General features: G+C 40.2%; 1 protein-coding gene across 4 annotated transcripts in view; it reads right to left on the bottom strand.

The window, feature by feature from the left end:
- CUL4B (cullin 4B) overlaps positions 1-13,925 on the bottom strand; it is a 38,246-nt gene extending 24,321 nt beyond the window's left edge. For 2 of the 4 annotated variants that reach the window (XM_023202162.1, XM_023202163.1), the window contains exons 1-3: positions 13,759-13,925; positions 12,466-13,008; positions 10,303-10,418 (exon numbers count right to left, since the gene is read on the bottom strand). In XM_023202162.1, the coding sequence (XP_023057930.1) occupies positions 10,303-10,418; positions 12,466-13,008; positions 13,759-13,786 (687 nt within the window). In that variant the 5' untranslated portion in view covers positions 13,787-13,925. Of the gene's footprint in view, positions 1-10,302; positions 10,419-12,161; positions 12,288-12,465; positions 13,009-13,758 lie in introns of those variants that run through there. The other 2 variants (XM_023202164.1, XM_023202165.3) reach the window with 2 other exon arrangements.
- Positions 13,926-14,467: the final 542 nt, after the last annotated feature.

Genomic DNA, 14,467 nt, shown 5'->3' with positions numbered 1-14,467 from the left:
ATCGTGTAAGTTAACACTTAATAAACTCCCCTTTATATATCTCCTACTAGTTCTGTAGTTCTATCCCTCTAAGAAAACCCTGACTAATACAGAAACAAAGCAAGACTCCATCTCTACAAAAAATTTAAAAATTAGCTGGGCCCAGTGGTGGGCACCTGTAGTCCCGGCTATTCAGAAGGCTGAGGCAGGAGGATCACTTGAGCCCAGGAGTTCAAGGTTGCAGTGAACCATGATTATGCTGCTGCACTCCAGCCTGGGGACAAAGTGAGACCTTATCTCAAAAATAAAAAAGCTGTCTTATTGTTTAAAATGTTAATCATTTCACAAGCAGAGCTTCATTTTGGGTTTAAAAAAGAATTTCACCTATTGTTTATGTATCAGATGGGTCAGGCAGTCCTACTACAACTGAACTAAAATTTACTTAAACGTTCTTGGGTTCTCCTGAATAGAACAAAGCAGAAATTATTGCTAGCAGTATGATAATGAGTATGATATAATACCAAGGAATTTTCTCCAACATTTCAGCTTAATAATAGTTAAATATAGATTTTAAAATTTGTGGCCAGGCACAGTGGCTCACGCCTATAACCCCAGCAGTTTGGGGGGCTGAGGCGGGCGGATCACTTGAGGTCAGGAGTTCAAAATCAGCCTGGCCAACATAGCGAAACCCCATCTCCGCTAAAAATACAAAAATTAGCCGGGCATGGTGGCACACCCCTGTAATCCCAGCTACTCAGGAGGCTGAGGCAGGAGAACCGCTTGAACCCAGGAGGTGGAGGGTGCAGCGAGCCGAGATCGCACCACTGCCCTCCACCCTGGGCGACAGAGAGAGACTCCATCTCAAAAAGGAATAAAAAATAAAATAAATAAAATTTGTACAACTGAATTAACACCAATTTCAAAAGAAATGACTGCATTTTTACTTCACTGTAGTAACTGATCTTCTTTTATACTCAGATTCCAGAAGGATGCCCTTCAGATTTCAGTAAGTTTCCTGTTAATGTGTATATAAAAGACTTTCAAATGTAAAACAACAGGCATGGTAAAACTCTTTGGGAAAACTCTGATATAATCTATAATTCCGAGTGGTAATGACTTAAATATAACACCAAGATTCCTTTCTCACCGCAACAGAAGAAAAAAATTCCATTAAAATGGACTCTAGGGGGGCATCCAAGTTCTGTGGGTTGGAGTGGAATTTTAAAAATACGTAGTTAGAAGTCACATTCCCAATATGCAGGTCCAGTAAATAAATTAGCAAATGAAAAGAAAGCTTGGCAGAGCGTGGTGGCTCATGCCTGTAATCCCAGCACTTTGGGAGGCTGAGGCAGGCAGATCATGAGGTCAGGAGTTCGAGACCAGTCTGACCAACATAGTGATACCCCGTCTCTACTGAAAATACAAAAATTAGCCGGGTGTGGTGGTGTGCACCAGCTACTCAGGAGGCTGAGGCAGGAGAATCACATGAACCCGGGAGATGGAGGTTGCAGTGAGCCGAGATCATGCCATTGAATTCCAGCCCAGGTGACAGTGCGATACTCTGTCTCAAAAAGAGAAGAGAAGAGAACAGAAGAGAACTTAAAGGAAACCTCTTACACCACAAGAGACAAGTCACCACACCTCATCAGGAAACAGCAGGTCAATTAGATTGAGCAGCTATGGAGGAATAAGAAAGCTGAGACCCTGCTGGCCTGCCCACTCTTCATGTGACCTGAGGCTAGGCCACAGATGCTTAAGGGAATTTACGTTTATTTCATGTGCCTCTCTGTTCACACAGGTCCTTTGTGGACTGTCCCCTTTCCACCTATAGTATTCCTCTCATTGCATCTCACCGTTCCTTTTGAATGAATAACTGTTTTCTCAGCATTTCTTATCTCTCTGCTTAGATTCTGTCATAGGACTTAGTGCGTACTTCATCTTTCCACATCGCCCACTTCCAATACTTCTCCAAGTCCTATTTATCCCATTTTCTTCTGCTATGTTCCCTTCTCACATAAAACAGTTCTCGGCACATCTACTTATCTTCTCACACAAGATACCACATTCCCTTACTACTCAATTAGGTCCCACTTCTTCCAATAAGTTCTTCTTAATTGACTCAGCTACCAGGGACTCACATGGCACTCGCACCCATCATACCACACTCAGTCATTGAGTCAACACTATACATCTCCCAACCACTGGATACTTCTTACACAAAACTACTTATCTTTTTATGTGTATATCTTGTCTCTCTGACTACTTAATGACAAAAAGACATTGTGTGGTCATCTATCTATAAGTTTCTCTAATACTTTTTGAGCTTTGAACTAAGTGAATACATTAAGTATTCAAAAAAACTCTAGCAATGTGTCCTGCACATAGAAAGGGCTTCTAGTATGAGAAAAATTGCCAGAAAACATGTAATTACAATTGAGTGTGCTAGATGCTATGATGAGGATAAGCAGAGAGATGAGACCCCTAACCCAGCATTTAAGGGAGGGCAAATCAGAAAAGCCTTCCTGGGAAGAGGTAAAGGGACAGAGTCCCAAAGACCCACAGGGAAACAGATAAAAAGTTAGTGGAAATAGTGAGAAATCGAGAATTAAGCTGGGCTTTACAGCACACAGTCTCACCTGTTTAGCTGGAGGGTGGTTTAAGAATTTTAAGGCGGCCGGGCGCGGTGGCTCAAGCCTGTAATCCCAGCACTTTGGGAGGCCGAGACGGGCGGATCACGAGGTCAGGAGATCGAGACCATCCTGGCTAACACGGTGAAACCCCATCTCTGCTAAAAAGTACAAAAAACTAGCCGGGCGAGGTGGCGGGCGCCTGTAGTCCCAGCTACTCGGAGGCTGAGGCAGGAGAATGGCATAAACCCGGGAGGCGGAGCTTGCAGTGAGCTGAAATCCGGCCACTGCACTCCAGCCTGGGCGACAGAGCGAGACTCCGTCTCAAAAAAAAAAAAAAAAAAAAAAGAATTTTAAGGCAAGAAAGACAGGAGCATCTAAGGTGAGTTTTGAGGTCAAGTTCGAAGGCAACATTCTGTTTTTCTAATTTAGCCTTGACTGCTTAACCTATAGACCAGATCTAGTCATTTTCCTTCCTCAACAACCTTCCATCAAGCATTTCCTATATTGTGATGCAGCAATCCCATAATAGGTATAAACAAACAAACAAAAAAACAGAACTATGTGGTACATGGTCTGCTACCATTTATGTAAAAAAGGGACAAAATAAAAACATACACAGCCTTTTTACGTATATAAAACATCTCTGGAAAGATACCCAAAAAACTAATATCTGTCACAAAGAGAACCTAACTAACTGGGGGACTGGAGGATGGTGTGAAAGTGAGACTTTTCACTACATGCCCTGCAATACTTTTGGGGCTTTGAACCAGAGAAATATATTAGGTATTCAAAAAACTTAAATACTTGCCTTCCCCAAAAAAAGCCTTTCTAACTTCCCCACCACCACACTTTTTAGCATGGCGTTCAAGGCCAATCTTACCATTTTCATCTCATGTCTGATTATAACTTTTTCTTAGATGGAGTCTTGCTCTGTTGCCCAGGTTGAAGTGTAATCTTCGGTCACTGCAACCTCTGCCTCCCGGGTTCAAGTGGTTCTCCTACTTCAGCCTCCCAAGTAGCTGGGATTACAGGCATGCGCTGTCACACTCAGCTAGGTTTTTTTGTATTTTTAGTAGAGCTGGGGTTTCACCATGTTGGCCAGGCTAGTCTCGAACTCCTGACTTCAAGTGAACTGCCCACCTCAGCCTCCCAAAGTGCTGGATTACACGCATGAGCCACCTTGGCCACCCCTGATTATAACCTTTCACACCCTTTGATCCAAGTACTCCACTTTTCTCACTTTTGGGCAAGATTTGGAGTGGTGTCTCTAAAACGGTGGCTTCCAAAATGTTTTGACCCAAAGCCACAGTAGGAAATCTAATGTCACAATCTATCATACATAAGTTTATATAACTAAAATAAAATATTCACAAACCTACACATCATTACTCTATGTGACGCATTCTGATATTTGCTATTTCATTTCTTTTTAAAACATGCTGGTCACAAACTATTAATTTCATGAACCCATTAGAACATAAGTACCTTAGGGTAGGTACTTATGTTCTCTTGCTAGTACTAAGTGCTTTCCATAACCCCAAGGTATCAGTCCAGTTTTGGACACAGTAAGCAGTCATGGATTGAACAACGAATGACTGTTTACTACGTACTCTTCATCCTATTACATGCTGGGATGGAAACAGGAATAAGAAGGTGTTTGAGATAGGCTCTATTTTACTCTAGATCTTTCAAATGTACTTTTAGAAATATATTATTTTAAATATTATGTATTTATTATTTATGTATTTTTACATATTATGCATTATGTATTTATTTAAATATGTATTTATGTATTTTTACATATTATGCATTACGTATTTATTATTTACACTAATAAAACACTTCGGGAATCTCTAGAAGTAACAACTGTTTGTAATAAACAGATTCTAGATAACTTTACAAGTTTTTTTTTTTTTTTTTTTTTGAAACCTGACTTGCTCTGTCACCCGGGCTGCATTGCAATGGTGAGATCTCGGCTCACTGCAACCTCTGCCTCCTGGGTTCAGTGATTCTTGTGCCTTAACCTCCCCAGTAGCTCGGATTGCAGGCACGTGCCACCACACCCGGCTGAATTTTGTATTTTTGGTAGAGACTGGGTTTCGCCATGTTGGCCAGGCTGGTCTTGAACTCCTGACCTCAGGTGATCCGCCCACCATGGCCTCCCAAAGTGTTGGGATTTCAGGCGCGAGCCACCGCACCCAGCCTTACAAGTCTTTTTAATAAAACTATCTTTTTACTTAAGCTCCCACTAATTACCAGTAAATATGCCGCCTTAAATCCTTTGAAGGTACTTAGGTATAAAATACAGACATTCTAGCAAGCTTCTAACCCTTATTCTTCCAAATCCCAGCCCTTCTCCTCCAAAATCCACAGGATACATTAAAAAATGTGTCTTTCTTCACAAGGATGAGCTAAAAAAAAAAGTGTCTGAAGAAAAACACACTCCAAAAATATATATAAACGTGTAGCAAATGACATATGCAAATATTTACTGAACAACAGACAATAAAAAAGATACTGAATTTCCGCCAGGGTGTTGAACTCTGGTCACTGGTCTGAGGAGTACAGTCTTATTTTTCAAGCTATGTTTACAGATAGTAATTAAAGTACATAACAAAGATTCAACAACTGATATAGCAATAAGATCTACATTATCTCTCTTTTATGTCAAATAAAAATGGCTAAGATACTCTAAATATTCAAAAACTAAGAATCTGTTTAAAGGAAACCAACTACAATGAAATGTAAACTCCTTTTCTTTTTACTTCCAGTAAACAGGGCTTAAATAAGACTGAAAATTATCAAGGACAAAGAATTTATAAGTGCACATTTTAAAATTTTTTAGTATTTAATAATCTACTGTATATTTCAAAATAATTTAAAGAGTAGAATTTTAGTTGTACATTTTAAAAAACAGCAACAATAATACTGATTAACGATTCAGTAAAAAGAGAAATACATAATACATAATAGACTAAGCTTTAAGACACCAACAGGGTGACAAAAGTTACATAGAATCCAACCGCTCGTCATCAACAATGCTAAGAATCTAACTGCTTTCTTATAATCACTGACTGCTTAAGCAACCAGATTTCACAATGGATAATAACCTATACTATTTGATTCTAGTCCTGTGGTCATTTACTCTATAAGTGAATCATTAATAAAGGTTCATCATTTAAGGTTTATTTCACAAACAGATAACTACAGTTCCCATTAATAATAAATAAAATTATTTTCATCAGAATTGAAGTATGAACTAGGCTTGACTTTAAAAATAACTAGAGATTTATAGGAAAGATAAATGTTACACGCTCCTGTACAAACTACCAGCATCTCCAAAAACGGTAGCTGATCTTAAACACTGTACTAGGCCAGGCATGGTGGCTCATGCCTGTAAGCCCGGCACTTCGGGAGGCCAAGGCAGGATGACTGCTTGAGGCCAGGAGTTCGAGAACAGCCTAGGCAACATAGCAAGACCCCCATATCTCTATTTAAAACAAAACAAAACAAAACAAAACACTGCGACTACTCACACAAAAATTGAGAACATGAGCTCATAATAGGATTATGAAAATAATCCTATTTAAAATATTACTTATTAATAGTAAAAAACTCACACCAAAACCAAAATTCCAACTGTACGATACCCCATGTGAAAACAGGACACATTCTTTGTAAGTGTAGAGGGACACTGTTCCTAGAGAGTTCCTGTCTTTTTCTATTATGTTTTTCAATTTTGCTAATGGTGTCTACTGAAGCACATTTGGAATGTAATCTATTTATCAGCCAGCTGCTCTGGCCCAGTGTAGATTTAGAATTTAAAATCATGTGGCTTCAGAGCTCTAAAATAAAATGTAATTTTAAAATAAAGATTTCTTTTCTAAAGACTCAAATATTTACTAGCATTGATGACACATACCAATGTATAGCAGGGACTGTGATAATTACTTTTTTGCGATATTTCATTTACGTCTAAAAAATCTTGCCATATAAGTAGCCATTACTCTCACCATCTTATAAATGAGGAAACCAAGACTTAGAGAAGTAACTCGCCCAAAGTTATATGACAAATGACAGATTTGTAACCTAAGGCAGGCTGAACAGCTCAAAAGTCAGTGCATTTAATCAGTCTTACTTGTAGTCAATCAAAAACAAGCCCGCAAACAAACAGAACAATCAAATGAAAACATATAATCACTGCCTCACACCCACAGGATCTCAAGGTTGTCAAGGAAAGATAATTTTAAAACTCAGGTCCAATTCTAATTTAAAATTACTTTAAAAAGACAATGTTTGCTTACTGCAAGTGTACTTAGAACAGCATGTTCTTTTATAGAAATTAAAAACTTAGTAGGCAGTACATGCAACCCACACTAGGGACTTCCATACTTAAAGATTTAAAGCAAAATGTTTTTTCATGCAGAAGTAAGTTCTAAGTAGATATATGTCAGTAAGTGTTTACTTCAGAGAAAGAGAGTAGGACAGGGGTTTGGAGAACTTTTGTATAACTACATATTTCCACATTATTTCGATTTTAGAAGAGAAGAGTACTTTTTCTTATTTTTTTCTTTCCCACTCAGGTAGATTGACAGAGTACTTCTAATTACGTTTCAATGAGTCAAAATCAAACAAGCACCTGAAGTCCAGATTATATGAAATAGCTTTACCTCCTTTATCCTCCTTTTTGAACTTGAACATCTCAAAATAATCTTTCTGAGAACAATCCAAAGGAACATTTATAAAATTAAGGTCAAAAACAGTAAGAGCTAAAAACCAATGCTTTTGAATTCATTATAGCAAAAGCAGTAAGGTATTATGAAAAATGCAAACAGTGAAGTTACAAGACTTGTGACTAGGCTAAAAGAAATGCAACTGAACAACAGCAGGTAAAACAAAGTACAAGAAAACAAAAGATGCAAGCTCTATGCTCTTGAAACAAAAAGATTTAACAGAATCAATATATCAGGAAAAATATTTTCAAAGCAAAAGCTCTGGAAAAATATTCAAGGTAAAGTAAATAGGGTTCATTAACAACTACAATAAACATTTGTTATAAATATGGAATATATAAAATAACACATTATTAAAATTAAATATGCTGTATACCAGCATATCCAAATAAACACCATATACTATCCAAATAAACACCACTTATGCATGCACAGATAAAAATACTACTTCAATGATAAAGAGTTTTTCCCTAAAGTAAAACAATTTAATTGCTTCAAACACTGCACTACAGTGGTATTCAAAGTACCAGGGTATATTAGTGAGGTGGTACAGGAGTAAAAGTGCAACGAACTAGAAATCCAGCATCTCAGTTTGAGTTGCCCCTGCTCTGCCAATATGTGACTGCAAATATGTGACTCTGGGCAGGTTATTCAACTTCTCTGAAACTCAGTCTCTTCATCAATAAACTGGGGATAGGCCAGGTGCGGTGGCTCACACCTGTAATCCCGGCACCTTGGGAGGTGGAGGCGGGTGGATCACTTGAGGTCAGGAGTTCGAGATCAGCCTGGCCAACATGGTGAAATCCTATCTCTACTAAAAATATAAAAATTAGCAGGCCGTGGTGGCAGGTGCCTGTAATTCCAGCTACTTGGGAAGCTGAGGCAAGAGGATCACTTGAGCCCAGGAGGTAGAGGTTGCAGTGAGCCGAGATCATGCCACTGCACTCCAGCCTGAGTGACATAGCAAGACTCCATCTCAAAAATAAATAAATAAATAAATATAAATAAAAAGTGGAGATAGTAACTACTACCCTACGTACTCCAGAAAGGGTTTCCGTAATGCTTATATGAGATAATACAAGATGAATCCCCTTTGCAGGCTGTCACAGACACCACAAAGAAAAATATTGGACCACATGCTCTCTTAAGGCCTTTCCAAGTCAGTTTCATATTTTGACTTTTATTGTTGTACATTTTAGGAGACACACATATAATATGCCAAAAGAGCCATATGAAACGGGCTTATTCTTAATAGCTTAGTACTACAACTACTAGCTGACATTTACATAGCATTACAATGTTTATAATGTTACACGGCATTATTACTATGTGTTGTGCACTGATCTGAGTATTTTGCGTGTGCTAATTTTCACAGCAACAGAAACCGGTGATCTCAATTGACATATTACAAGTGAAGAAGCTATACTGTGGCTTGTAAAAAAGTACGACTCGTGATATCATCATATTTGTAAGATTACAGTGCCTGGAGGTTTTTTCCACAAATATCTTATTTGATTCTTATAAGCAACCTTGTGAGATAGGTAGGGCAAATTATTATTTCCTCTACTTTAGAGAGGAGGAAATTTAAATTGAGAGGGACGGCTGGGTTTGGTGGCTCATGCCTGTAATCTCAGCACCTTGGAAGGTTGAGGTGAGAAGACTGCTGTAACCCTGGGGTTCAAGACCAGCCTGGGCAACATAGCAAGACCCCTATCTCCTAAAAAAACAGGAAAAAAACTGAGACGGCTTTAGTACCTGGCCCAATATTACAAGGGTCACAGCAGTCAAAACTAGATCCCAAACCCATCTTCTGACTCCTAATCCAGGATTTGCCCACCACCATACTAGCTCTGCAACTAAAATATACAAATACTGATAAATCGAACCAACATAATTTCTTACAAGGTACTCATCAATGCAAAAATTCAAGCTATTGTACTCTGAAGTACTCTGAAGTATCTTTCTTGAGATGGAGTTTTGCTCTGGCTGCCCAGTCTGGAGTGCAATGGTACAATCTCGGCTCACTGCAACCTCTACCTCCTGGGTTCAAGCAATTCTCCTGCTTCAGCCTCCTGGGTAGCTGGGATTACAGGCATGCACCACCACGCCTGGCTAATTTTGTATTTTTAGTACAGACGGGGTTTCTCCATGTTGGTCGGCTGGTCTCGAACTCCTGACCTCAGGTGATCCACCAGCCTTGATCTCCCAAAGTGCTGGGATTACAGGTGTGAGCCACCGTGCCCGGCCTGAAGTATCTTCTAACACCAAATCCCTGACACTCTAATGAAAGTAACTTCTTGAACTGGTTGTGTGTCAAATACACAGTAGGGAAAAATTTCTCGGTAGCAAGAGATTGCCGTTAGTAACTGCCCTTAACATTATATTTAAGTGTAAGGACTCATTTGCTAAGTAAAGAATCTGAACCTCAGACTAAGCTGCTGGACTACAAACCGCTGCTCACTTCCGGGCTAAGGTGCATCTTGTAGCCCAGGTATTAGAAAAATGTAAAGAGCAAGAAAAAGGAATAGCAAAGTCTACTATTAAGAAGGAGGTAAAATAAAGGATATGAATAATATCTGCATGTCTTGAGGCCTTTCCTATGGGTAGGTAACACAACTAAGAAACAATTATCACAATAGAATGACATGTCACCAGAAATCATCTTTGGGATTCATGCTATAGGATTTCATTATAGGTAGAACTTCTATTACACCAAGGTACACCTAACTGTAATTCCTCATCAGAAGGGTCAAAGATAAGCACAATTTATACCGGTATGACTGTACCCATAGTTTATGTGAGAATACATGGTCTAATTATAGAGTTCATCAATTAATTGAGAAACTAAAATTAGAAGGGAACCAAAAGTCTACTTAAGAACCTATTTCAGAAAGCAAAATCAATATACATCCCACCTTAATTTATGTTAATCAAATCTGGTTATGCATATTAATACATACCTGGTACAGTTCTTCTAAATTGTACTTAATTGAAGTACTATTCTGAATAGCTTCCACTGCTTCTTTCAGTTTTTGCCAGGTTTCATCTGTGTAGTTTTCTGGTAATTTAGGCTTATCTAGATGATATGTAAAAGGTTGGTATCAGAATACCATGTCAGATACAGTAACCAAAGATCAATAAAATACAACAGCATTTCTCTATTTTTAGGGTAAACTGTGATCTTTATAACTATTACACCTAATCATTAAAGTAACCACTGTATTTAAGCTTAATATAAAGAATAAAATTTGAAATGTCATAATACTATTTAAGTCATTTTGACTCACCTATTAAAATTGAAGGTGAGGTTTTTCTCCTATTGATTGTATTGCTTCAAAAAAATAAAAATTCAAGAATGACCATAAAAAAACAACAATCCTGATCTTATTTCATCATGTGTAAAACCTAAGTCGACATGAATTTTTAACCTGAGATTTAAAATACTGCCTATGTGCAAGGTACTTTATAAACCTCTTAATCTTCCCAACAATACCCTGAGGAATCTATTTTACAACTGAGGAAACTGAGGCTGGAACTCATTTAGTAAGCTTGCCCAAGATCATCATAGCTAGTCAATGGCAAAGCTGGGATTCTAATCCAGGTCTGTTTGACCCCCAAATTTATGCAGCATCTATAGAAATGGAAACATCTTAACTCCATGTAGTTTTAAACTACATTTATGAGCAGAGTGAAATTTTTAAAGCTTGAAACATCCAAATGACTCCAGAAATCATGCTGCATTTTCAGAATAGAAAGAAACACCTTACTCTAGGCTTTAAACTTCACTGACTAGCAATGAATGTGGGGAAAAAAGTTTTAATTAGAACATCCAAATGCCTTAATATGCTTTTATCTTAGGAGGGAGAGAAAAAAATCTCTGAAACCAATTTGAAAATGCAACCAGGATCATAACTCATTTAAAAATCTTTGGCTATAAAAATCCATATATTTTTAAGTGAAATAATGAACACGTTAGTCAATTACAATTCATATTGACTTCAGAAAGCTCTACTATTAAATCAGAAACTGAGAACCTGGGTATGGGAAGGTAGTGATATAAAAAAGAAAGGGTTAAAAATAGACAACACCATAGCCCTCTGCTTGACACAAAATAGAGCACATTCCTGATTTCCACTCAGTGTTAAAAACACAAGCATAAAGAACCTAATCTTCTCAATACTAATATTCAGCCACAAAGCACTTATCTCATAAATATTACTTAAGTTCATTCATTTACTTCTCCATTTAATAAACACTGTAGCACTGATTACCTGGCAGTTAAGGGTGTTGAAAAGTCAGTCAGAAAAACAGAAACACATTCAACAGATAAAAATTCAGCTCAAATACAGTTTTAAAAATTGCTGATTTTATATTTGCATCAATGCATTCATAATACTCTCCTCACATATCTCAAACACGGTCTGAACAAATTTTCCTAAAAGCTGCAGGTCGATACTTTAAAATCCATTTTAGTGATGGAAAAAATAGATGTAGTAATTGTTCCTATCTTTAGACTAGTGGTACACAGACTTACTACTTCTGTGTATATACAATGTTTTTCACTTTCAAACCCTACCTTTGGAAAGAAATGCAGAGAACATAAATTTTTCTTCAAATATTGCTTCCAAATGAGTTTCATGAATACAGTGTAAATCTAATTATAAATATTATTTGAGCACAAAAAGATCACTATTGCTACCTGCATTTCTAGGCATTGGATAATGTGGCCTACTGAAGCATAAAAATAAAAATCCCAGCAGTGCCAAGGCTCGCTATGCACCTGAAATAAATAAACCTCTTTAGAATACAAATTTCTCACCTGTAAAATCCGGATCAATCATACCGATTGTCAGTGTTATAAGGAATAACAGATTAAATACAATAGGTTGAAAAAGACCTCAAAATACTGCACAGAAACACCCGGTGTATGCTTCAGCACAAGGATCCTAACCACCCCCGGAAAATGAACCCTCCACCAAAAAAGGACCTCCCCTCCACCTCATTGATTATGCATAAAACATTAGGCCACCTCCAAACTGTTTAATATATTAACATAAATAGAGCACGTGACCCCTCGAGTGTCAAATCCTTATTAGGTGATTATGGATTTTGGCCTTGGTTACCTTTAAAGTTCTTGATCACTAACTTCTTAGCAGAGCCAGGCTTGCTGTTAGCAAAGCTAGAGACGGTGGTAGAAGATTTGGCTAGGCCGTTTGCATGATGCACCGAAGCCACAGAAGAGATTAATATACTCTTATTTTTAAGTTGCTGCTGCTGAGATGTTGCAGCAGTTGGTGAAGATGAGGAGGAGGAGGAGGAGGATTCCTCAGCCATCTTCGCATCAAACCCTACAAACTCCAGGGTGTCTTCAAAACGCAGCTTCTTCTGTATCGGTGCGTGGCTGGAAGCAGCCACTGAAACCCCCAGGCAGAAGGACGAGGTTGAAGGGGATGCCGAATCCCTGGGTTGTAAAGGAGGAGTGGAAGAGGAGGAAGAGGTGGAATCAAAGTCTTCTCTCTCGTTACTACTGTTACTGCTGCTACTGCTGCTGCTGTTTAACTTTCTCTTCTTGGCAGAGGTGGGCGGAGTGGTGCTGGTATTACCATCAGTGGCAGATCTGACCTCCTGAGCAGCAGCAGCAGCTGAGGGACTGGGGGAAGAAAAACCTGTTGGAAACATGAAAATAGCGGGGTCAACAGGCAGAGGAGCATCAAAAACCTACGTTTATATGCCTGCGTGCGTGTAGGAGAGAAGGTGGCAATGCTAGAGGGGGAAGGGAAGAAAGAAGAGAGGAGAAACACAGAGGACGAGAAGGAAAGTGAAGGAGGGGGGGGCTACACCGGGGGAATGGGAGGGTTTGGGAAGGCGGATAGGCTGACACCAGGAGTGAGCAGAACGAGGGGGGAGAGCGAATGAGGAGGCAGACAGGTAAACGGCCGTGCCGTCCCCCTCCCCTGCTTTTCGATCTCTCTCCCCCCCTTTCTGCAGGAGCGACTCAGCGAGTCTGTGAGGCTGCAGCTCCTCCTCCTTTTCTCCCTCTCCCTGGGAGGGGAGAGGCTGTGGTTGGGGGAAAGGGGGAGGGGGGAAAAAACCAGGGCTTGTTATTGTCAATAGCACAAGAGGCTAAAGATGGCGCCATTTCCGGTCACGCGGTACCGAGGGAGAGGCGGTGTCAACCTCAGGGATTGGGGGTGAGGGAAGCGCTGCAGCCGCCCGGGGGGCGGGGGAGCTCGCGCGTGAGGGGGCGGCTGGGAAGGGACGGCTAACGTGCCCCAGACGCTCGCGCTAGTTCGCTCCTGCTCTCGGTCTCCTTCGCGCTCCCCCTTCCTGGCAGCGCCTGCCTTCCCTGGCCCACCGGGAACTCCCACTCGCTCCTTAACGGTCTCGCGGGAAGCTCCGCGCCGCAGCGCCCTTACCGGAAGTGACCGGGCAGACACTTTTCATAGCGCCCAGATCCCGAAGCCCCCAGGCCCGCAGGACTTGAGTTGGGGGGGGAAGGGGGGAGGGAGAAATTGGGGGGAAGAAAAGTGGATAGGAGGAGGGGGCGGGCCTTCGAGACACCTTCGGAGCTCCTGATTGGAGCTTTCTGAAGGCGAGGGGGTGGGGGGATGGCGGGAGGAACGGGGAGGAGCGGGAAGGAGCCTCAGGGGGAGGGAAGGTAGTGACGGCGAGGGGCGGAGTGAGCTAGCTGGGAAAACGGAGGAGGAGGAAGAGGAGGAGAGAGGGAGGGACGGAATAAAACGTAAAGGTCCGGGAGAATGGAAACTTTGAAAGAGATAAAGGAATAAGGAGTGGTTGCAAGGCTAGGGGAGTAACCCTAAATAGAGGAAAATATAATCATGCCATTATGCCCGTTACTGGAGAGGAATGTCCCGATGTTAAGATAGGAAAGGAGAAGAAAACGCGCTAAGATAGGAAGAAACGGACTTTTTGATTCGGTGCCGCTATAAATTGTTTCTCTTTTATCTCAAGGCACCACAGACCCAAGGCTGAATAAGGCCTGAGTTTTGATGCCTTTCTCTTTCATGTAGCTGTAAATCCTTTTATCTTCCTACCAGGAGCATTTTCTAAGCTGGCTGGCCAAATTAAGGGTGTATTCTAAGGCGAAGAAATAGAAAGGTAACT

This window comes from Piliocolobus tephrosceles, chromosome 12 (assembly GCF_002776525.5).
Source record: "Piliocolobus tephrosceles isolate RC106 chromosome 12, ASM277652v3, whole genome shotgun sequence".
Lineage (NCBI taxonomy): Eukaryota > Metazoa > Chordata > Mammalia > Primates > Cercopithecidae > Piliocolobus > Piliocolobus tephrosceles.
Note: the sequence above shows the minus strand (reverse complement) of the source record. Positions and strands in the feature narration are given on the sequence as shown.